Source organism: Typopeltis vanoorti, chromosome 15, assembly GCF_054136105.1.
Source record: "Typopeltis vanoorti isolate ZY-2024b chromosome 15, IOZ_Tvanoo_1.0, whole genome shotgun sequence".
Lineage (NCBI taxonomy): Eukaryota > Metazoa > Arthropoda > Arachnida > Uropygi > Thelyphonidae > Typopeltis > Typopeltis vanoorti.
Window position 1 is genome coordinate 28,098,601 of NC_143563.1, and position 26,538 is coordinate 28,125,138.

Below are 26,538 nucleotides of genomic sequence, written 5' to 3' on the forward strand. Positions count from 1 at the left end.
ATCAGGGAGACTAGCTATTAGAAGGAAAACTGTTGAGTAAGTCCATAGATACTAATAGGGCAAGTGAGTGTAAGAAAGTACAAAAAAATGCATAAGTTAGTACCACTGGTAAAAACCAGAATGGGATAGTTAGTACAAAACATAATAGTAATGGGCCTCAAGAGCTATTGTATTTTATGTACATTAATGCCAAGAGCATTCGGAAGAAAGGAAGAAAAGTTTTGGGCATTGGTTCGTTCCTTGGCTAAAGTTATTGGCATTAGTGAGACATGGCTGACAGAAGATGATATAGCTAGTGGGATAGAATGAATGACATTGTATTTTCAGGGAGGGTAGAGAGAAAAGAATGGGAGAGAGGTGCATTGTTGATAGCTGATGAACTATAGAAAAAAAATATGAGTTCAGCTAGAGGTTACTGAAAATAGTGCAACTTTGGCCATCTGGTGTGAGACAGAGGCCAACAGGACTAACTATGCAGTTGATTGCTGCTACAGATTAGGGGATGTGAAGGATGGTGCTATAGTATGCCAAATAAACTCACAAGTGACGAGTGAGTAATTATTATGGGGACTAACTATGGAAACATAGACTGGAAAGAGGAAAAGACACATGGAAGGAAGGAAATGGAATATATGCAGTTATTAAGGAATAATTACTTGAATCGCCATGTGATGGAATGTATCAGGGGTTTGAGAGCAATATAGTAAATGCATCAGAGGATTTGCCTGTAACACTTGCCACCAACTAGTGAGAGAGAGAGATCAAGTGGTCTTGATCTGGAATGTGTGGAATTTTCAGTTAAGTGCAGGGGGGGGGGGATTACAGAGCTAGTTAATATAACAAACTCAGGAGCCTGCTTGCAGAAATGCCATAGCAAGAGAAACTACAAGAGTTGGATGTTAATAGTGCAGGAGAAGTGGTAAAGGAGTATTTGAGAGAAGCAAAGGCAGCTTCTGCTAATGAACAGCATCATTAGTAGAAGTTAAAAAAATCTATGATGAGATTTTAAAAAGAAAGGTTACCAGCAGGCACATAAGCAGTACAAAACACAGGCCAGAAAGGTGATCGGTATAGTCAGGAAAGCAAAATCAGAGTATGAGAGGAAATTAGGTAATCCCAAAGAGTTTGTTTGGTATGTGGCAAGTAAAAAGAATGATTATGGAAGAATAATTTTGATGAATGCCAATGGTAGGGAGGTAATGAAGCAGACAAAATAGTTGAATTAGTGATGAGCACATTACATCCAGGTGGAGATTGTGCAGTAACAAGAGAGACAATGGAAATAGAGATAGATGAACTGGAGGTGCATAGGATATTACAGACCCATGATGTAAATACAGCTATGGAGATGTTATACCAACTCAAGTATTAAGGTGCTAGGGAGATGACAGTGCCTTTGACCACATTGTTTAACTTAAGTCTCAGCTCTGGGTCTCATGGAGTGATAAGATGGGAAAATAGTTCCATTGCTAAAACGAGGCTTCGGATAGCAAATTATTGACCAATCAGCATCTCAGGAGTAGTGGTCGTGGTATTGAAGAAGCAGGTTAAGAGTAAAATAAAGAAATGGGTAGACAAGAATGGAATACTATATGGTGAAGGGGATGCATGGGTTTTTGAAAGGTAGGTCATGTCTCAGCAACTTACCTTACATACATACATACATACATGCATGCATGCATGCATACTGCTGGACTTTGCAAAGGCTTCTGACAGAATACTGCATTCCGATAATAAACTGCAACAAATAAATATGGAAATGTAGTTGGTGAAGTAGATAAGGTGGGGAGAGGATTAGATGGAGACACCAGACAATAGTTTATTCAGGTTTAGTGTCCAGTAGAGGGCCTGTGCCTTGTGGTGTGCTGCAGGGTTCTGGACCTGGGCAACTATTATTTAATTGGTACATTAATGATGTAGGAAATAGAGAGGAAATATTCAGTTCTTTGCTCATGATGCAAAATTAGATAGAGCAATAGTCAATAAAGATTATGTTAAAATTTTGAGGGATGATTAAAATAAACTGACTATATGGGCCAATGAGAATATGTCAAGTTTAATATGGCAGTGTTAAGATCATGCATTTTGGGGTGAAAATATTACCAGCTTGTGTATCATACTGATAGAACTGCACTGCAGAAAATTGTGAAGCCAGGAATTTAGGAGTGTTTGGGGATAAGGAGTTGAGGTTAAGAGGTCATATTGCAAAAGTAGCTAAAACATCATCAGATTACTTGGTTACTGAAGAATATCCTAACAAGTAAGGATAAATTATTGATTCTTTGTACGACTTCATCTTGATTAATATGCACAGACCTAGTCCCTGGGATGAGGAGGTAGAGAGGATTCAGAGGCAAGTGACCAAGATGGTAGCAGGTCTATGGAATACACCTTATGAGGATAATTAAAGATTTGTAGGTTACAGAAATTAGTTGATAGTAAGCAAAAAGGGGCAATGTGATTGACAAATACAAATTAATGAAAGATTTTAACAAGATAAATACAGAGGAAATTTTTCATAACAGGTCAGGTTCTGAGGAACTGGGAATCATTCCTGGAAACTGACAAGCATGTGGTTATCAAGGGTGTGATACATACTAGATTTCTGCTTAGAGACTGGTGAATAAGTGGAATAGGTTTCCAGAATCTGTTGTGGGTGCCAACAGATTCTGGAAACAAAGTATGATAGATATTGCACAAATATTGGCTGATGCCTGGCATAATGCTTAGGGAAACCCTAATGATGAGTCTATAGAATCAACTGAGTTGTTCACAAAATTATTATAATAATATAAAGAAATGAAATCTGCTGATTCTTGAAACATCAATAGCTTCTTTTATACCATTAAAGCATTCTACGGACCTTTTTCTGGGATTCATGCCATGCATGAATCCTAGGAAAAGGATGAATCAACCCTACTTAAGGATACTGCCTATTCTAAATCAGAACCCAGCTGTCATCGAGAAGAATGCTTTAAGAGCATTCTGCAAGAGCGAAATAGGAACAACCTCAGTTCTCTACCTCTTCTGGTTGAATCCTTTCTTTCATAGTTACATGGCAATCAGCATTCATTCTTATAAATTATGGAGACAACTACCATGTTATAGTAATAACTCCAATTTAATATAAACAATTATCCATTATTTCTACCTTCATATCAAAGATCAAGGTCGTCTGGAGTATATACACATAACGAACAAAACATTAGAAATACCTACTTAATAGCATGTTGGTTCTCCCTCCTCTAGCATGAATAACAGCCTGTACTCTCCAAGGCATTACTCCACCAGATGCTGGAGGATTACCAGAGGTAATTCCAGCCATGTCTGTTGCAGCATTGTCCACAACTGCACCTTAGATGTCGGTCCCGGATAGATGGATCTGATGTCTTGCTCTACGGCATCCAAGAGGGAGAGAGAGAGAGAGAGAGAGATTCAATTGGATTTAAATCCAGGGACTTTGGCAGTAAATGGTCGCAAACTGAGATACGTGTTCATCTAGTCATGCCTGGGTGGCTGTGGTCTAGTGAGATAAAGCAATGTCCTGCTAAAACAGCCCATCGGCTGCAGGATGTGGGAAGGCCATGAAAGCGTGTAGGTGATCAGTCAGCACATTCCAGTAGTTCACAGCACTTAAGGACTTATACAGACAGACTAAAGGAATTAATGTATCACATGAGAAGGCTTCCCACACCATCACAGAGCCTACCTGCCATGATGGAGCCATGGCCTTGTGCTAATGACGTCACACTCTCTCATCAGCTTGGTACAACTGATAATGAGATTCATCAGACCACAACTCTAGTCCACTCTGCAAAGGTACAGTTTTTATGGTCCCGACACTAGGCGAGGCATTGCACCTGATTACAGCTGTCAACAATGTTTTGCTCTGTGTGGGGGGATGCCAGTGTCTACCCCTATCTCTAATGTTTAGTCCTGAGTGTGTACACACACAAAAATACAAGCTCGTGTTAGAGGCTTAATGGAGTGAAACAGAATTAAGAAACGATTAAAAATAGTATTTAATTCTTCCAATGTTTTGTTTCCATCACTAAGACATCAAGGAGTTCAATATGAGACTTGTAGCACACACAGTCAACACAAAACTAACTAAAACACATGGATGAAAGATTAGTTTTAACTAGATGGGACACCCTCTGTGGGCACCTGTTGGCAGCCTAGGGCATAAACTGGGATCTCAAAGTATTATTGTTTCCCACATTTTGGAAAGTTTAATGCAACCATATTTATTCAAATTAGGTTGATTTCTGAGAGCAGCTGCAGATTCCAAAAAAGATGTTTCTCTTACTGCGATGGAGCATAGTGGTCTTTTTCCAACTGATTCTATGAGTTGTATCTATGATTAGTCTCCCATATTTTGGGAAGTTTAATGCAACCATATTTATTCAAATTAGGTTGATTTCTGAGAGGAGCTGAGGATTCCAAAAATAGTGTTTCTCTTACTGCAATGGAGCATGTGGTCTTTTTCCAACTGATTCTATGAGTTGTATCTAAATACTGGAAGAATTAATAAACCTCTAACAAATTTCTTCCCACAATTAAGCCTTTTAACACACAAATTAGGATTATTCATGGTGTGCAAGGGAAAACATTATGATAAATTGAAACTTTGATTATCTAGAGAATTAAACAGGCTTGCCTTTCTCAAAATATGTCAGGATACAAAAATATTATTAAAGTGCATGAAATTTAAAGTCAAGTTTAAATCAAAAAAGGCCATCCGTATCCACAAATGTGCCAGTTTTTCTCTATTACAAGAAGAACAGATCATTGCTGCACATGCCATCCTCACTACTACCAGCACAGCCAGCAGCTCACTGCAGGCTATCAGAATAGCTGACAGCGTATTCTGAATATTCAGAATTCAGTGTTTAGATTTCTGAATTCTGAACTCTGTTTCCAAAAGACTGTTGTATATTAAAAATTAAAAGTCTTCTGGATTCTAAACCTGTTCCTTCAGTTCAACCTCTTCATACAGTAGTTAACATGTCATAAAAAAAAAAGGCGCTTAGAGATGCTGCCACCAGTGCCCAGCCATAATTTTGCCACTGCTCCAAAGCAAGGACCAGCACTAGACCTAATGTTCAACACTGAATGTGGTATTCGTAATTTGGCTCTGGAAATAGCTAACAACATTAGGCTTGATGTCACCAGCATTCTTTCTCGATCTTCGTCTGCTAAAAAAGAAATCTACCACCTTGCCAACTCGGTACCCTCAAGAAACTATGTAAAGATAGCAGTATAGTAATCACCAGAGCTGATAAGGGGGAGTGCCACTGTTATTCTTAATACCAATGAATACAATAGAAAAATGGACATCATTCTCGGAGAATGTTCCACCTAGAGACCTTTAGATTATATTTCAGATCAAAAAATTTAAAAGTATGCTCAATAAAAGTTTCTTCGTGGCCTCCTGAAATCACAAAAAAAAAAAAAAAAAAAACCTCAAATCCTTCAGTTCTCTTCTTTCTCCTTCCCCATGGATATAGATTATCAAAAATACACACACCATATTCTCCCCTAAGACCTATAATAGATGCTACAGATTCCCCACACTATAAATTAGCAAAACAGTTAGCTAGCTCTTACGTCCCCATCCCCTCACTTCCTATATTAAAAAAACTATCCATTTTAAAACTTCTATTGATAAATTAATGTCAAATAATACAGATATTTTGGTTAGCTTCAATATCATCTCACTCTTTACCAATGAATTAAATGACACTTTCATCACTTATAGTTTTTCCTCCTGATATTACTGATCTGTTTTCCTTTGCTATCCATTCTGGATATTTCTCGTGGAAACAAAATTTACAGACAGAAAGATGGTACCTCTCACTCCCCCCCCCCTTTCCCAATTTTTTTATGGAATATTTTGAAAAACAAGCTCTTGATTCTGCTCCTCTCAAACCTTCAATCTGGTTAAGTCATGATTCCACAGCCATTTGGAATCGTGGCTCAAACACATTTGACTTTTTCCTTTGTTATCTGAATAATCTTCATCCTAGAATCCAATTTACCATGCAAAAAGAAACTAATATAGTCTTTAGCCTTTCTAGACACCTTGGTAACATGCCTACCCAATGGTAACCTGTTTTTTTTTCAATATATAGGAAGCCCACCCACACAGGCAGATACATTTCACAAACTTTCCCATCACCCTCCCCCTCTCAATAATATGGTATCATTAGAACACTAACCAACAGAGCTCATAACTTTTGTTCCAATGAGTTCTCTTTTACAGCAGAACGTAATCACATGTTTAACAGCTACAGTTCTCACAGTATCAAAAAAAATAATTAATCCTTCTCCCAATTCTTGATCTCTTCAGAAAGACTTTAGTAATGTTATCATCATCCACTTTGTCCAAGGCATTTCAGAAAAAATAGCCAGTCTTAACGAAATGCAATCTCTGCACAGCTTTCAAGTCTCACTGAAAGCTTGCTACCTTTATACGTTCTACTAACGATCAGCTTCTTCCTCTCTCTCTCTATGCCTGGAATACATAATAGATTATACATTATATAATAAAAAGATTATATGAAAAATATAATAGATAATGTATAGAATATTAGTATTGTGTAATAGTGATTGAAAGAGAGAAAGACAGCAGGTGCTCATGCAATTCACCATTCATGTGACTGTTTCAAAATGTACTGTGAACATGTGATGAAGGTTTTTGCTAGTTTCAATAAATGTCTTTGAACTATAACAGTTTAAGCTAAGTTTCAGTCCTATTTGGCTAAATGTAATGGAAAATTTGTAATATCCTCTCTATCCATAACTTAAAAATGCCAAATTGAAGCTTTTTAGGTTCCAATTTGACATTTTTAAATTATGATTTTTTACTTATGTTCAGAATATTATATTTTTACTTATAGTCAGAAAGTTATATGGTTCACTTATGAAAAATGAAACTTTCCAATAGGTTTCTGCATAGTTGTTGAAGAGTAACCGCTGTCAGGTGAATAAAACCTTAATTAAAAGCACTAATAAAGGTCAAATATACAGGCTTCTAAGACAGGGTGTGTGTGTGTGTGTGTGTGTGTCTTAAGTAGTGAAAACCAAGAAAACACCAATGCTGAGGGTTATATTCTCACAAACTTTCTGGTAAATTTTGATACTTATGTTTCAGTTCTATTTGGCTATAAAATAATGATGGATCTGTAATATCTTCTATATCCTTTCATGTGAACTTTTCCACAATGATTTTTCTCTTACCTCTATGCATTTTTAGTTTACACCAATTCTTTAAACTTAGGTGTTCATGAACTTAACCTGATATAACATAGTTTCTGACTTTTAAGTTTAAATTAAGATGTCATGTTGTGGAAGTGTATTTTTCTTTAATTATTTTTCTCTGAATAATTAAATCATCTTTAGCTCTTTAATGCAGCATCATCATCATCGACAACCACTTAAATTAAATGGTTACTTCAGCAGGTCAAAGCTCTACTTCTTTAATTATTTAAATGAAAATAAATAACTAGATATGATCATTTATGAAAATCCAGTATATTCAAAATATTAAAGTCAGTTAAAAAAAAAATATATATATGCTTTTCAGATTAAAAGTGTTCTGAGAAAATTACCTTTAAGAAAAGCTGGATCTTTCTGTATTTCACATAACTCATGTTTTTTCTCTGGTACAGAAATATGAATTGGATCATTTAAGCACTGAATTTTGGTATCTTCCTCACCCTGAAGATCACTTGCAATGCTTGAGTCACAAATATCCAAGAGCTCTTTTTGAAGAAATTCTTTTTCCCATTTTGTAAATGTTATTTTTGAATCTGGCTTAGATGAAGATGTATGACCAGCTGTGCTCAAATAATTGAAATTATTTAAGGTCACTTCTTTGGATGGAATGGAATTCTTGTAATCTGATTTAATTGCAGGTTTTACAAAATCCAATATAGACTGTGATGATTTTCCTTGTGATGATTTAGCCTTTGTTGGCTCTTGCATATCAATCCAGGCTACCTTTAGAGTTTTTCTATTCATTTCATCTGATTTTACATCCTTTGGATCTGCTGTAAATAACAAAAATCCAATAAAATGAAATAGTATCTAAAGAATAAAAGCATAAAATAAGTTTACAGGTTCACGCTACAGAAAAATCTTAATATTGCTGCTAAAATTTCAATGTAAAAAAAAAAAAAAACATATTTCTCTTCTAGATATAAGCACCTCAACCTAAAAATCAATCAAGAATGAATAAGCATGGTAGTTCATTAAAAGGTTCAAAGCAAAAATATTCAATGATAATAAATTAATACTGATCCACGTTAATAAAAATAAATGCACAATTAAGAAAATGATTACAAAGTCACAAACATAGAAAGGAATTGTAACTATTATTTTTTTTTTTTTTTTTGCTGGGTCAGAAAGTAAACTATATGTGAAAGTAAATTATACAGGAAACTGTATTCTTGTTCTTTTATGCAAAAGCAAACTGCGTTCTTGTTTATTTAAAATCAACAAGAAATGAAGTTCTTGTTTTAATCCTTTATCTAAGCATGTGCAAACAAAAGTTTTAATTATCTTCATAACTAGGCTACAGATGACTTCATATTAAATTGTCCTAGTATCCCATAATGCATTATGAGAAGCGTCACTACCCAGTCACCGCAACCTTTAATGAAGTCTCATCAATGGGAACTACATCCTGGAGATACAGAACTAAAATCAAACCGCAAACTCTGACGCCACAGAGAAGCTGTAGTGTAGATGTTAGATATATTTCCTATGTTCATCCATTCAAAATGTTGGCTACTCTTCCAGTCTAACCAAAGCATGTTAGGATGCATGAGTAAAGAATAGTGTAGATGCAGGATGATCTAGGTGACCGAGGAACTTTTGGTCAACAGAAAGTTATGTCTGCATATCAGTAACCTTTGTTCCTATGAAAATGCCTTGATTAATAATATCACTTAATTATTATTCCTAGATGTCTGTTTTTTTTCCCCTTAATGCAATAACATGAATGATAATCAGCATCTGAGTATCGATATCAAGTTGTATTCGTAGTACTTGGCTTATATTTTTTTACATATAAGATGTTCATAAAAGACATCATTTTCTCAGGCATATTGAAGTCAAAAAACTCATTGCGGAATGAGTTTTTCCCATACTAACCATTATTCACACAATACCTATTATACTTCCCCTTAAACTCATTCACTGACAAAGCACTCGCAAATGCTTCTGGAAACCCAACCCACTATCTTCCAAGCAAAAAAAAATCTAGTGCTCATATCATTGCTAACCATACTCTTGCACAATTTCCAGGGACGTTCTCTCATTTTCTACCTTGTATTGAAAAAAATCTTCTGTGTCAATCCTATAAAACCACATGTTTCTATCATATCCCTTTTTTTTGCCTATCAACTAACCTTTGTAGCCCACAGCCTTTCAATCTGTCCTCATAGAGAACATTCCACAGATCAGTCATAATTTACTTGTCTCCAGATACTCTTCCCCCCCCCCAATTCCAACAACTAATCTATACAGTAATCCAGATGTGGTCTTATTAAAGCATTATAATGAATAATAATAACCTTTCCTATCTCTGCTTGTCAGCGTGTTTCTCAACAACTAAGCAATCTGAAGTACTATTTTGTCCACCTTTGCAACATGCCTTCTAAACTTCAACTCCTGTCCATAACAACTCCACAAATCCCTGGTTTCATCAATTTTCTGCAGTTCAGATCCATCACTGTAATATATAGCTTGTGACACTTTATTTATTATATCTGATCCACATGAAAGGCCACAAGACCTATAGCACACCAAGTGCTGTGTGTGGGCAAGAGGAATAAAAGAAAGAAGGAGTCTGTTCACATTTTGCTTGAACAGCTGAGGGTTGTAATCTTTGGGGAAAGGCAGAGTGGGGGAGATGGTTCCAAAGGACAGAAGTAGGTGGAATAAAAGAGGGGCAGTGAAGTTGGTTTGGTGAGTTTTAAGGTGTTAGTTAGTAGTGGCTCTTGTTTTAATTATTTTTGGAGGAGAGTGGAGAAATAATAGTAGTCAATTCAGCAGAAAACTGTCCATGAAAGTATCTCGAAGTGCATGACCTTACACCTCACCACATTAAAATGACTGCCATTAACCTTCGCCCATACTGCCAGTCTATTGAAGTCATCCTGCAGGATCTGTATACCATCTTCATTGACCAGCTGTGCATCATCAACAAATAACTGGATATTTCCCTTTAAATCATTTTAATTATGTTCAGAATGTTATATTTTCACTTACAGTTAGAAAGTTATATGGTTCACTTATGAACCATATATTACTATATTACTAATGTACAAACTGAATAGCAGCAGCCCAAGTACATCCATGAAGTACACCAATAGTTACCTGTCTTCCTGGATTCAATTCCCCCATATACTACTCAGCAATGTTTGTCTATCAACTACCCACTTATCCATATCACCAGTTTCACATCCAATCCCATTTACTCCAATTTAGGTAACAGAGTTCAATGTGATGTCTGTGAAATGATTAAGAATGCTCTAAAAACATACGATTATTTCATTAAAAAATAGTAATACTATACTGCTTTCTTTGTGTTAGGTTTAGTTTTATTTAAGATTTAGATATTTAGTAAATATTTTGAGTATTATATGACAACAAGTGCAGTACATGGCACAATGTATAAAAGGACAATGCTATCCAAGATGTGTTTGTTTAGAATTCAACATAATACTTTTTGAGGTGGAGTGTGTGAAATATATTTGTTTGTAGAAAGTGAGAGCAGCAACAGAGCATGTAGGAAAGGTTTTTGAAAGTGAGACAGTGAAGCATTGAACATTAAAGATAACAGGTATAGAAATATGTCAGTAAGAGCAAAGATGGAATGAGAGGATGTGAGAGTGACTGAATCATGAGAAATAACATGCAAGATATGGTGAATGATGAAATAGCTGTAATGAGAGAGATAAGTAATGCACAACAGGTAATATGAAAGTAGTCAAGTTAAAAGCAGAAGAATGTAGTCTAGTAAGATGGCAGAAATTTCACCACTGCAATGACTTATTAAGTATTAGGTTTGTTTGTTTGTTTGTTTGTTTGTTTTGGGGTTTAATATGAATGCTGAGACTTGCAGGTGGTGTAACAAGATTGGAACAATCATGGACAGGTCAGGATAACAATGTCCGTGGAAATACCTATAGAAGATATGTTAAGAGCAGAAACCTAAAGTCAATGAGAGGGAGTGATAAGAGTGAATCTAATCTCTCTCTCTCTCACAGGTTGTGAGAGAAGAGTCATCATTTAATTGGATTGTTGTCTTCTAGGTAGCACCAAGCATTCTTAGAGAGATTTCTGATGCACTATCCACAAATGTGTGAGAAGTATTTCCAAAGTTGGGCACACTTGGAATACATACAGTGGCAGCAGTTTTTTCAGGTGTCTTGAGTGAAAAAGTACACCTATTTTAAAAACTGAAGAAACTATGGCTGAAATGTGTGTATGTGTGTGCCCACACACACACACACACACAAATGAATGCCAGGAAAGGCAAGAGAAGAAAGTTAGTCCAAAGTGTTAAGATTTGGGTGTTATCAAAAAGGGAAATGAAGTTAGGCCTTTCTTGAAAAAAAAAAGACAGGCCTCTGTTTTGGTAGCATTGAAATTCACAAGGTTATCTTCTTCCCATCTGAAAACAATGACAACATGGTCAGACACTAGTCATAGAAGACCTTGAAGCTTTAAATGATTGTGCAGTATAAGGTTTGTCAAATGAAGATGAGTAATGGACATAAAGCTATAGGTGGGATTTGAGGTCAGTGAGAGAAGATCATATATGTACTGGAGGAAAAGTGGGAGACAGAGAACTGGGAAACCCAAGCATTAGTGGGAATATCTGAGAAGATATAGCCATCTACCATGGCATGTTATAAGCAATCATAAAGGAAGCTGGAAATCCAATTTCAAAGGGTTAAAGGCAGACCATAAGATGAAAGCTTGCTAAGGAGGCCTCTATGACAGACCCAATGAAATGTCCTAGAAATGTTTAAAGTGACATGATTTTTTCGAAAACCTTAATATGGCTTATGTACAGATATGGGTGATGATAATGCCAGAAAATCAACTGTGGACTGATGGAAAAGAATTGATTTTTGTGATCACTAATTAACTGGGGAGTCTCTGATTTTTGAAAGAACAGAAGTGAAAGCAAACTGGATGATACTTTGTTGGTTGATTCCCCTGCCCCACCACACACACTTTATTTATTTTTAATTTTTTTATTTATTTGTATTTTTGTGAAATGGGTTGAACACAGACTTGTTTCCAGGCTGAATACATGCCAGTACATTGCTGAGTAACAAGGATTGAAAAGAAAAAAAAAAAGCAATATAGAATAGGAATTAATTCTGAGGGCCCAAGTTTACAGCAGCAGAAAGAGAGATGTCATCAGGACCAAATGATTTGTTGGTGTCCAAGTTATTGAGTATTCTTCTGATTTTTCTGAAGGTTTTCTGAGGATTGGACATTAGGTCAGAAGCCCTGGTCTTTGTAACATGGAAGGAGTTTGCCAATATCATTAATGAAAGGGTTGTAGGAAAATAATAATGCCATAAGATCTGCCTTATCAGTGGGTTACTGCAAATGTACTATCAGGATGAGAGAAAAACACGAATGGCCACAAATTACAACTACTATGACTCTGGCAGGGGAATAGAAAGCTTGATTGCTATTTGAACAGGAGGCAAGTTTTCTGAATTTTGTACTTTCCCATTAATATTCCAACTGTATGGAGTCAGAATGGAGATTCAATGATAAGAGGTGTACTTAATGAGAAAGCATCTTTCTCAGGTGCAAAGATAAAGAATGTTATTAAAGAAGTTATTAGTTTGCAGAGGTGTTTAAGGGTCAAAGTTATATAACTGAGAAGAGACCTCCACATAGCCTTTCAAGGAATGTGGAGAACTGACCAGGGCTTCTGACCTAATGTCCAATCCTCACCTTCTCGTGGTGTGCCCTGTTGGGTATCTACTTGGATACTGAACGAACAAGGATGGGCTGGCAATCTGTGATTTAGCCGACCAAATTGTACTCTTATTGGTTAAACCAAAATAAAAAATGATGGTACAACTTGACAGAATTTCATGCTGGTTGGGGCGTCGCCCGCTTAAACAAGGCCCCCGTTGTTTTCGCCAGGGAACTAGGGCGAACAGCAAAAAGTCAGCTACTGGAACAAATCTAAAAACACACCCCAACTCAACATCACCAGAGTTAAAGATCGGTACTATCAACATAAGAAGCCTGAAGGGCAAAGTCTTACTGACTATGTTATTGTTGATAGTGATGTTTTCTCCCTGGTGCAGGACACCAGAGTGTACAGAGGATTTGAAATTGGAAGTGATCACTATTTAGTCTTGAGCATGATAAAATTCAATTTCACATTGAAAATAATAACATGTAAGAAAGTTTTAAAGCGAATAAAAGTTGAGCAGCTCTCAGATGCGAACTGTAGACTAAAATATACAAACATAATTCAAGAAAAAAATTAAAGAGTTTGAGAACAGGAATCAAACCTTGGAGATCAGTGGCAAGCTCTGAAGAAAACATTCATTAATGCTGCTAGATAGGCATGTGGTGAAGTTGTCTGCAAGGATAGAAAAATTAGAACTCCATGGTGGACACAGGAAGTTAAAAAGGCAGTGAAAGAAAAGAAGAAAGCATATCAAAAGTTCCTGGCAAATAAGTCATCTTGTGCTCTTAGAGAATACAGAGACAAATACAAGAATGCTAAACACTGTGTAAAACTAGCTAAGCAAAAGTCATGAGAGGACTTTGGCAAGAATATAGAAAATAAATATCAAGAAGGTGGCAAAATATTCTGGAGGTTGTTGAAGAAGCTAGGAATGGAGGAAAGAGTGCTGTAAAAGGAGTTAGAGATGATAAAGGTGACATGAAAACAGGAGAAAAAGATATCCTTGAAGTATGGAGTAATTACTTTGAAAAACTGCTAAATGAAACAAGCACAGTGGTAAAAACCACTGACCAGGCATGCAGTCAGGAATACATATCCATACTTGAAGTAGAAAAAGCCATCAAAGGCTTGAAATGCGGAAAGGCAGCAGGAGTAGATGATATTCGACCAGAAATGCTGAAGTATGGTGGTATAAGAGTCTTACAGTGGCTGCACTACATAGTTCAGAAAGCCTGGACAGAGGGACGAATTCCCGATGATTGGAGTAGAGCTCTCATAGTACCCATATATAAAAAGGGAAATAAAACGGAATGTGAGAATTACAGAGGTATTTCCCTACTGAGTGTTCCTGGCAAGATCTATGCAAATATACTTGAGAAACGGTTGAGAAGAATTGTAGAAGAAAAGCTTGGTGAAGAACAAGCTGGATTCAGGCCAAATAGAGGCTGTCAGGATCAGATCTTCACTTTACGACAAATAGTCAAGAAAGCATGGGAATATAACAAGGTGCCAAGAGAGAAGCTATTCAATACGCTACAGTTGTCGATGGGGCATTATATTATGCAATACTTAGTCTTTATTTGAGTTGTAAGTCAGCAGTTAGAATTGAAGGAAGTACAGGAAGGTGGTTTAATGTTAAATCTGGTGTGAGACAAGGATGTACATTATCCCCTCTGTTATTCATTATCTATATGGATCACATTATGAAGGAAAGTGGTATTAAACATGATATCAAAATTGGAGATGTTAATGTCAGCTCTATGCTTTATGCAGATGATGTTATACTTCTAAATAAATCCGCTACAAGTCTGCAGGATTCTCTGACTAAATTGAATAACTGTTGTAATAGATATGGTATGAAGGTCAGCAATAAAAAGACAAAGACAATGAAAATAGGCAGAATCATTGAAAATGTCAACTGTGTTGTGAATGGAAAACCTGTGGAACAAGTAAAACATTTCAGCTACTTAGGCACGATTTTTAGTGAAGATGGTAAATTAAATATAGAAATAGATAACAGAATCAGCAAAGCTGGTATGGTGGGAAGTCAATTGAATAAATTCATATGGAATAAGAGAGAAATTAGTCGGAACACTAAATTAGCTGTATACAAGACAGTGTTCAAACCAGTTTTAACTTATGGATCTGAATGCTGGGTCAGAAGTAAAACACTTCACCAAAGACTAGAGACCGCAGATATGAGAGTCCTGAGAAAGATCAGAGGTGTGAACAGATGGCATCAATGGCAATATCATATTAAAAACTAGGATATTAGGAAAGAACTTGACATTGTCAGCATCCTGGAATGCATTAGCAGAGCTAATCTCAGGTGGTATGGTCACTTAAACAGAATGGGCGAAGAAGATTAGCAAAACAAGTGTTCTCTGCCAGGTTGGCAGGAAAACGACCCAGAGGAAGACCAAGATATATGTGGATTGATATAGTACAAAGTGCCTTAGACGATAGAAATATAAGATCTGGTAATGTTGGAGTCTTGACAAGTAACAGACTGATTTGGAGGAAAATTGCAAATAGGAAGTTAGTAATAATGTAAATTTTTTTTCATGTAGTACTATCATATCATGTACACCCCTTGAGGGTAAATGGCAGGAATTTGATGATGATGATGATGATGATAGTTTGCAGAGAAATGAATGAATGGATTGTTTGGTAGCATGAATGATTTGAAGGGTGAGAATATGCATTGAGAGAATATATGAAAGAGTTATGCAAATTAGGGTGACTACTTCAGGACTTGAAGACTCTATAATAGAGTCACTACTCTTTAATTTGTATATTAATGATATAATCTTCAAATTCATAACATATATCCTCTCAAGGGGTGCACAGGAAATTATGATAGTACTATCCTGTGAAAATATATAATAAATAGTACTATCCATAATATCCTGTGAAAATGGATGAAAAATTTACAGCATAACTTCTGTAATGAATTTCCTCAAATTAATCAATTATCTGTCAAGACTCCAATATTATCAGATCTTATATTTAAGTCTTCTAAGACACTTTTCACTGCAGAAATGTACTAAATCTTTATATTCTTCTGGGTCATTTTTCCTACCATCCTAGTTATTATTATTATTATTATAATAACTGAACACTGGTTATTATTATTATTATTATTATGGGCTACTCCATGGCATCTTTAACCAGAAGCATCAATCATGCTTCGCTTTGAAACTCATTCATTGTCATGGCACCCACAATAAACTCTGGCAACCTATTCCACTCAGTCACCACTCTCCAAACAAAAGTGTAGTTCTAAAATCCTGTCTAACTACACTCTTGCTCTGTTTCCAAGAACTGTCCCTGGTTCTGCCAACACCAGACTTGTTCTGAAAAATTTCCTCTCCATTAATTATGTAAAAACCCTTCAGAAATCATATCACCCCTTTTCTGCACATCAATCAATTTCTGTAACCCACAAATCTTCAACCTGTCCTCATAAAGCTCATTCCATAGACCTGATTCCATCTTAGTCACTCACCTCTGGATCCTCTCCACCTCCTCCTCATCCCCAAGAAACCTAGATGACCAGATCTGCACAGAGTAGTAAGATGAGGTCTTACTAAGGCTATATAAAGAAGTATAACTTGCTTGTCTCAAGATATTCTTCCTAAATAACCAAGGAAACGTCAACTCCTTATCCACTAACAACCCTAAATTCCTGGCTTCATCCATTTCCTGTAATACAGTTCCACATTAATGGAACTGTATTCCAGGAACTGTATTCCTGGAATACAGTTCCATTAATGTGGTACAAGTTGATAATCGTTTCATCCCAAAATGCATAACCTTACACTTTGCCACATAAAAGTGACATCAATTCTTCTTTGCCCAAAAGAAGCCCTGTTATGCTAATCTTTCCTATCCCATTCTGTTTAAGTGACCATACCAGCTGAAATTAGCTCTGCTAACACATTCCTGAATGCTAACAATGTCAAGTTCTTCCCTAATATCCTCATTTTTAATACATTTAATACATTTTTAGTTTCTCATATCTGTAATCTCAAGTCTTTGATCTGCTGGCCTGGTTGGCCAAGTGGTTAGTGTACCACCTCTCCAAACAATAGGTCGGGTGTTTAAATCCACAAATAGGCATGGATGCTTGTGACTGTCTTTAGGAGATGAATTTCATCACCAAGTGTGAGACCACCACCCTGCTTATTGGAGACCTAAGTATCTTGAAAAAGTTCCAACTTCACCATACTCTAAAGCAGGATTTCCAGACTATATAAAAATAAATAATTACAAAAAAAAAATAAAAAGTGATAAAAATGACAAGACAAAAAATGTTTTCTAGCCCATAAGTTAAAACTGGTTTGAACACTGTCTTATCCAGTTTAGAGTTTTGACTAATTTCTCTCTTATTCTATATAAATGTATTCAGTTATTTCCTATCATACTAGCTTTGCTGGTTGCGTTGTCTATTTCTCTATTTAAATTGTCATCTTCACTAAAAAATTGTGCCTAAATATCAAATATGTTTTACTTGTTCTTTAGGTTCTCCATGCAGAATGCTGTATGTTTTCAATGTTTATGCTTATTTTCATGGTCTTTGTCTATTTATTGCTGATTTTCATACCAAATTTATTACAACAGTTATTCAATTTAATGGGAATCTTGCAGACTTGTACTGGATTTATTTAAAAGTATAACATCATCTGCATAAAGTAAACAGCTGAAATTAACATCTCCAATTTGATATCAGGTTTAATACCACTTTCATTCATAATGTGGATCCATACAGATGATGAATAACAGTGGAGATAATGTGCACCCATGTCTCTTACATCTGATTTAACATAAAATCATCTTCCTGTATCTCCTTGAAATCTAACAGCTGACTTATAACTCAAATACAGATTACATATTGCTTGATTAATGTTTCATTTACCGTAACTATAGCATTCTGAACAGCTTTTCTCTTGGCATCTTGTCATTTACCTTTTCCAGATCGACAAAACTTAAATACAGATACTTGTTATCCTTAAATACAGATCTTTTTTTATATTAGTGATGTAGGGAATAATTTAAGATGGGATATTAACTGTTTATGTTAATGTGAAAAGGATAACAAGTTTGGTCTAAAAGACAATTAGGAGTAGAGTTAATGGTAGCAGAATTAAATTTCAAAAAGAGAAAAAGTGAGGAAGATTTTGATGAACATCGAATTACACAATGACCACAGTAATTAGCTTCAATGAAAGCACAGATAATTCATACTGAAAATAACAGTACATCATCTGTGTGTAGAAACAATAAAAAAAAAAAACAAGTATATGAGGTATATACAACAATCAATTTACCAATTAAAAACAGATGCTGCGGGCTAGAAATTAATATTAATAAATAATATTAAAACTATTTTTGATGTTTGCATAAAATGAGAATCTCCTAAACCTTGGGGGGGGGATAGTTCTGGTTCAGGTTAGGCAAATGTAAAAGGACTTCAGAACTTTCTTTGAAAAGCATTCATATTTAAAATATTGCTTCTATGGAGAAGACAAGCTTCATCCACTGGATACTGTGTTCAGTGTCAATACTATACTGTGCCAGACCAGACTTTTAAGGCTTCATGTATTCAATGTAATACTGATATTCAACATTTTTAACCAGTAAACCAATTGATTGTTATATATACCTTGTATGTCTGTTCTTTGATATATATTTTTTTTTTTTTTACACACTGATAGACAGTTATTTTCAATACAAAGTATCTGTACTTTCATTAAAGTTAATTACTGTGGTTATCATGTAATGTGTTCTTTATAGTTATGCCACAGGTACCTTTAAAGATCAGAAGATTTTAGTAGACACTTTGGGAACGAAAAAAAAAAAAATCTGCAAAGATGGTTCTGTGAATTATGATTGAAGATCAAAAGCAGCAACAGCCTTGATGTTTGTTCTGATCTTTTTTCATGTTTGTCTGTTCTCATAGAATATTGTTGGTAATGAGGTATTGAAGTGAGTTATTGTTGGTGCTATCAATACAACACTGAAACAAAACACCAATGCATGTAATAGGATAACATCATCTTCACCAAGACTATAAATAAAAAAATAAAAAAAAATAGAATGAATGTCATGATTGCAGATCAAGTCAATGATTTTTTTTTTTAATCATAAGCTCAGTTCACTTCAAATTCATTAAATGAGGACAAAAAAGTGAACCAACATTGTTATTTAGAAGTGCTGAAAATGAAACAATTGGATCATTCACCACAACAATGCTCCTGCCCATGATACAACAGCTGTCTGTGAATTTCTGCAAAAATAGATCAAAAAATCAAAAAAAAACTTAGCCCCTTGTGACTTCTGGCTGTTCCCATAACTAAAGAATGTCTTGAAAAGATGCAGATTTGCTGACATTTCTGAGATCCGACATCTTGTCATGCAGTAATAAAAAAGCATCCCAGAAGATGAGTTCCAGAAATGGGATGAAAAATGGAAGCATCGTCTATGTGCACTGAGCACAAAGGGATTACTTCAAAGGTGATAGCAGCCACTAGTTTATATATCAGCAAACATAATTTTTACATGTGCATTCTAGAAATTTAATTGCCCCACCTTGCTTATAATTTAATAAAATACACAATTAGAGTATGTATTTTGCAAAAATAAAATTATATATAATAATAAATAATTACCGTATTTTTCGGACCATAAGACGCACATAGAAACATCGACTTACATCGATTTACATAGAAAAATCGACTGAAAATTGGGGTGTGTCTTATGATCCGAAGGTAACATTAAAATACGAATCTTTACATTGCACCGAAGCTGTTAGCAAAGTTCAATTACTGGCGCAATATGTTAATAAAATTAGTAAGTATGCCACTGAAGGTAGGTACCTAAGTTATCTCGCTGCACGTGGGTGAATCACCGATTTAGAGCGTCAATAGTCATTAGCGTGTAAACATATGCACTTTTTGTACGGTTCATTTGAATTCTTTTTTTATAAGTCGTTAAAATTTTTATCTTAAAATTAGAAAAAATGAGTGCAAAACAAAAAAGACTTTCATATAAAGTGAGTTATAAATTAAATGTGATAAATTATGAAAAACAATATGGAAACAGAGCAGCAGAAAGACATTTTGGTCCACCACCAACAGAAAAAATGGTTTGTGAGTGGAGAAAACAAGAGGAACAATTAAAACTGCTATGTAAACACAAAAAAACATTCCATTCGCAACTAGAAAAATGGCCAGAATTAGAAGTACAAATGAAAAATTGGGTAACAAATCATCGAAACATGGGAATAGCTGTTTCTATGAAAATTATCATTTTTGAAGCGAAACGATGGGCAACTGCTAATGGAATTTTAGATTTTACCGGATCACCGTCTTGGTGCTTTAGATTTATGAAAACAATGACACGGGTTATGCATGCGTACAAAAACCACTCTAGCCCAAAACATGCTGGCTGACTATGAAGCTAAAATTATAGAATTCCATAGATTTGTCATATTAAGGAAATTTAAAGCTTAATCAAATTGCGAACATGGATGAAGTGCCTCGAACTTTTGATGTTCCTTCAAATCGGACAGTACATTCAAAAGGCATCAAATCAATAGGGATCAAAACAACAGGTCACGAAAAAACTCACTACACTAGTTTTAGCTTGATGCGGAGAAAAGAACAAAACTACCCCCCCCCCATGTTAATCTTCAAGAGAAAAATGTTACCAAGAGATGAAATTCCCCTTGTGGCATTATTATTCACGTTCAAGATAAAGGCTGAATGGACGAAACAGGAATGAAATTATGGATACAAAAGATATGGGCAAAACGTCCAAGTGCATTGTTTAAAAAGCCTGTGATGTTATTGTGGGATCAATTCAGAGTGCATAAAACAGAATCAACCAAGAAGCTTCTAAAAGAAATGAATACAGAATTAGCTGTCATTCCTGGAGTCCTTACAAGTCAATTACAACCCTTGGATGGATCTATTAATAAACCATTCAAAAATTTTATGCGGGAAGAGTGGAACAAATGGATGGTACAAAAGCCAAATCACGATGTTACAGCAACAAGACGTATGAAACAGCCAACAATTTCAGAAGTATGTACCTGGGTGAAAAATTCATGGGAAGCTGTGAAAGAAGAGATGATTATAAAGTCATTTAAGAAATGCAGGATAAGTAATGCGATGGATGGTACCGAAGATGACGCAGTTTTTGAAGGGAGTGACAATAATAGTTCAGACGAAAGTAATACGAACGTTAACATTAACAAGACGAGTGATAGTACCGAGAGTGAAGATGAATTGAATACTGCTAATGCAAATGATTGTAACAATAAATAAAAATTAAGTAAGAATTTGTAAATATCTTTATATAATAAATATTTTTTTCTAAAAATTGTTTCATAAATTTGGGGTGCATCATATCGTCCGAAAAAAAATGGTAATTCAAAATGAATTTTTAAGAAAAAATAATCTTTTTTTTTTATCCCTAATTAAAATGGAATTATACATACATAATTTTTTAACTGTCCTCATAGGTCTTCTACTTTCCTTTTTGGCAACTTTTTCTGCCAAGTGCTAAAAAATAATACAATAATTTAATATGATCAGACAAATACTCATTCAACATTCGCATTCTAATGATTGTTAAGACTGGAATGTAGGAAAACAATGATATATATAAGAAAGCAGTTATTCTAATCATAGGATGATTTTGTATTTCAAAATCCTGAAACCATTAACAAAACAAGGTAGTAAGTATATTCTTATATAGTCATTCAAACTGCCGTGACCTATATATGCAGTAATGTATGAATAATTCTATGCTTCAGTATGCAAATATGACATTTATCAAGCAGTGTGTGCGTGAGTGGGCACACATGTTTACTGACTTTGCTGGTAATGTTACAATTATTTAGCATTCTCTGAACAAGCAAAACAATTAATAGTAAAACTATAATCTAAGAAAACAGTGAAAACAGTTATTGCTATTATACACTTATAAATAAAATGGTCTGTAGTTATAAGATTTTCAGCAACTGTCAGAATTTCTAATTTTATAAGGCCAAATTAATTTCTTTTGTAGAATAATTAATGTAAAGTATTCTTTTCTATAAAGATACAAGAATGACTGGAGAAAGAGTTCAAAAGTGTAAATAAACTTTGTACCTGTTTAATTTCAGTCAGTCCCTGCTGCTATTCTATTACAATATCTCAGTTATCTGATTATCAAATAATCAAATGCTGAACTAGTCACTGAATGGATTAGGATATTAAATTATTCTTGAAAAGCACTTATTAAATACAATTCTATTATCAAATGAGCAGAAAATTGGTTTTGCAATGTTACTGGATAACTGAGAGATTGAGGTGGATGGAAAGAAAGAACTGTTCAATCAATATATTTGGTATGTGTTTATAAAGTGAAACAAGTTTTAAAAAAACATACATGCCTAAATCATAACCACAACTTTATACTGTATACCTACAACATCTGGGTAACAGTATACCAAAAGAAATTATCTTGTTTTATAATGTACTCCTGCAATTACAAGTTAATTCTAAAAATCCCAAATTATTTCTACAATCTCACGATACAATTCTTTATTCAATAATCATTCCATAAAAGTCTGAGTTTCCACAATTCAGACCACTTATCCCATACTAAATAAAATGAATTAAAGGTTTCTCCAATATTGATAGTGAATATCACTTTAATAGATGTTTAGAAATAGTTGATTACTTCTAAATTGACATTATAAGTCCTGATAGACATACATACTCACCCCTCATTATAACAAACTCATAAGGAACCATAGGACCAGTGTTACACCCTGATAACTTAAGAATGTGAAAATTTCAGTTATCATGATGTAACAAGAGAAGAATTAAAAACCCTGTATAGATAACTAAGCAAGCTTGTTCCTAAGCAGATATCGTTAAGAGCCTTTGAAAGTAACGAATACAAAAAATTAAAAGAAAGAAAAATATGCTTGCATCCAAGTGAAAAATATAGCTGAAATTGTTTGTTGAACTAAATAAAAAAAAAAAGGGAATTTTATTACAGTTGTGATATGATAAAATAAGGTTAATAAAGCAAAGAAGATTAGGCAAAGGATTTTATATGTGAGAGGGCTAGTTTTTACACTTGAAATAAGAGATTAAAGATTATTAATCTTTGTTAATTCTTAGAAAATTTTGGAAAGGGGATTAATTTAGCATAGATGACATAGAGGTTAGCTTAAACAAAAACTAAAGCTCAAGGTCATAATTCTCAAATCAAGACTTCGTCATGTGTCAGTCATGTGCAAACGGACCGCAATGTTTTGGCAGAAAAAAGCCACTCTAATTGGTCAGTGAAATCGATTCCAGTAAGGGGGGGAGAAAAGAAATCGAAGAAGGTGCCGGTAGGGGTCATCGTATAAAAGGGTTAGGAATCCCCCCCCCTGCAGGGCTTTTTTCCTCAGAGTTTTCTTCATGAGTCTTCGTATAGGTCTCACGCGGTTTTCCTGAGTGACGTGTTAGAAGTTTTCTCCGTCCGACGCAGTAAGGAAACAAAGTGTGAGGGATTTCGATTCCGTGTTCCTATTGTAAGAAATGAGGAACATTTTGTTAAAAGAAAGAAGATAATATTAGTGTTTCACCATCCAGTGATTGTAACGAGAGAATGAAAAATCTATAAAGAAGTCAGAGCCCACGTGGTGAGTTTCACAGCCATAGAACAGATGATCCTATGTATGTCCTTAATTGAAGCATGTAAGGTAAAGATTGTGAAAGCCCATCTTAGTGCCAAAGGAACTTAGGAGTGATAAGTTATAGAAGAGTTCGTCCTAGGAAGGTACAATCGGAAAAAGGTAGAGACCAGTGTAAAAGACCCAAGCAAAAGGGTACTGTAAAAACTCGGGTCAATTCAAATCATATGTAACTGTAATCATTGCTCAATTACTGAACAGTTGAAGGGATTAATGAGAATTATACTAGGACTTTAGTACATGTCAGACTAGAATGAAAATGAGCTTGTTACTATACATTAATAAGTATTCATGTGCCTAGAGATTTATGCAGGTACACTATATTTTATTTAAGAGAGTTTTAAAGGTCAAAAGTGTGTATTAGCTCAGTGAAAGGATAAATTTAATCCATATTGTCTTAGTAAGAAAATTAGAGTAACTGAATATATATGTCCTAGAAAATACAGAATTATAGCGTGATCAGACCAGTAAGGGGTTAGACAAAAGAGGTCAACTAGTTCTAGAATTATACATGTTTGTATGTATAGAATCTGTTATGGCGATATGATCACAATTCTTATATAGGATCTTAACCTAATACTTGTGTTTAGCTAGTGTTAATTTGTATTATATATTCTTAGTATTGAATTGAGTTTTATTTGATAAAGAATGAATTGTATCATGTTTAAGAGTTCAATAAACTTTTGTTCGTTGAAAATACAGTTGTCTGAGATTGCCGCTCAATGCACCACTTGTAACAATAACAACGTACGAACCTAATCATGGGGGGGGGGGATTATGCACGACTGCATATTAGTTTCACACTCAGACATATTTTGGTAATTGCTCCTTGTTTTTGAATTTTATATCTTAAACTAAATGTCCTGAAAGGCGCAGTACAAAAATAAATATTTAGGGACACTAAGGGGAGAAGAAGCTTGAATATTTGTATTTGGGTGATATCTCGTATATAGATAAGATTTGAATAAAGATAAGTAGAGTTTCACATGTAAGGATAGTTGAAAGCCTAATAATCATAAATTGTGACACAACACCAGTTTGTTACAGTGGATAATTTGTTATAATGAATTTCTTAAGCATAACATTGTATCTAATCTCAAGTGCTTTAATTAAAATTTGTTATAATGATGTTTGCTATAGTGAGATTTTATTATTTTATTTGAGACCTCTAGGGAGTCAAAAGACTCATCAAGAGAAGCTTTAAATCACCCAAACCAGCTGTCATAACTTCCCTTAAATTCATTCACAGTAGATGCACTCACTACCCTTAAAGGGAAACTATTCTACTCACTCACTGCTCTGTGACACAAAAACCTAGTTATTTCCCCTTTCTTGACTGCAAACAAACTTAACTTCCATCTCTCCCCATCTTGCATATGCCAAAAAATTTCATCAGATGATATCCTATAACACCCATTCAGAAGTTTATAGATCAGAATTTCTAATTTTATAAGGAAGGACAAATTAATTTCTTTTGTAGAGTAATTAATGTAAAGTTTATTTAAAGTTCTTTTCTATAAAGATACAGGAATGACTGGAGAAAGAGTTTAAAAGTGTAAATAAATTTTATACCTGTACCCATACGCATCTCCAAATTCAACATCCTGCAATGGACCATCAATTAGACTTCTATCATATCAGCCCGCTTTCTTCTGTTAACCAGAGTCTGTAATCCACATACTCGCAATCTGTCCTCATAATCTAAACCCCATAATCTGGATATAATCTTTGTGACTCTTCTTTTCACCCTTTCTGCAATGTTTGCTGCAATGTTCCATATTATGGATAAAGAGAAACATCCACAGAACACTATTAATAGAGGAGCACATGCATGTTAGAAACATTGCATATGGGAGATCAGGGTCTTAGCTCTATAATCCACAGAAAAAATTCTTAACCCTGACCATCTGAATGTAAACCTCAATTACAACTTTTCAAAATTTTATTCAACAAATTTAGCTATGCTAAACACAAGAACATGCATGTATTCAACAATGTTAACAAGTCCAGAATAGTTTCGACAAGGAGCAATCCATGTTTAGTGTAATGGCAGTTACTGTATTTCTAATGTTTACTGTGTACCTCTGAGTCTTTTGTGTGCGTGTGTGCTTTTTAATAGAGAGTAATTTATTAAAAATTTGTGTTCCCTTTGACTTTGAAAACAGAAATATATATATTATTATTATCTGACCTCCATGGAGTCAAAGGACTCATCACAGGAGGTTTATACTCTTTCATGCAAAAAAAAACATCATTGAACCATGCCTTACACTCTCTCCTCTCTTTTCTAAAAATACTATACTTTTTGCACTTGATACAAGTTAGCATATCTGCTTCTCATAGCCATGTCTCACTAATGCCTACAATATGAGGTCCCAATATATTAGCCAAGGCAACAAAACTCTACTCCTTTGTTTCTAATACAATCATAAAACTGACTATCATAAATCATGCATTGATGGGCAGGTTACAATGTCAAGTATTCCTGAAGCAAAAATTTAAAATATAGCATAAGTAATTGAAAAACAGAAAAGGCAGCAAAAGAAATCATAATTCTGGTAGGTACCGATGACTTAATTAGTAATAAATTCAGTATGAGAGAGAATATGAAAAGGTTGTTAGAAGAAGTGAGAGTGAATAATGATAAAGTAAATATCGTTAGTATATTACCTTCATATGATAGAAATGAATTACAAAGAAGGACTGTGATGGCAAATGATTCAATGTGTAGGCTGTGCAGAAGGAATGGATCCAAGTTTTTGGATGTGTGGAGTAAGTTTCAGGGAAGAATGAATTTGTACAAGAGGGGGTGGCCCACGCCTAAATACGT

At 34.8% G+C, this 26,538-nt stretch overlaps 1 protein-coding gene across 2 annotated transcripts in view; it reads right to left on the reverse strand.

The window, feature by feature from the left end:
* LOC150098544 (uncharacterized) overlaps positions 1 to 26,538 on the reverse strand; it is a 610,245-nt gene that overhangs the window by 555,718 nt on the left and 27,989 nt on the right. Inside the window, exons 5-6 of one of the 2 annotated variants that reach the window (XM_090405300.1) lie at positions 21,471 to 21,534; positions 7,614 to 8,051 (exon numbers count right to left, since the gene is read on the reverse strand). In XM_090405300.1, the coding sequence (XP_090261426.1) occupies positions 7,614 to 8,051; positions 21,471 to 21,534 (502 nt within the window). Of the gene's footprint in view, positions 1 to 7,613; positions 8,055 to 21,470; positions 21,535 to 26,538 lie in introns of both variants that reach the window. The other variant, XM_090405297.1, reaches the window with a different exon arrangement.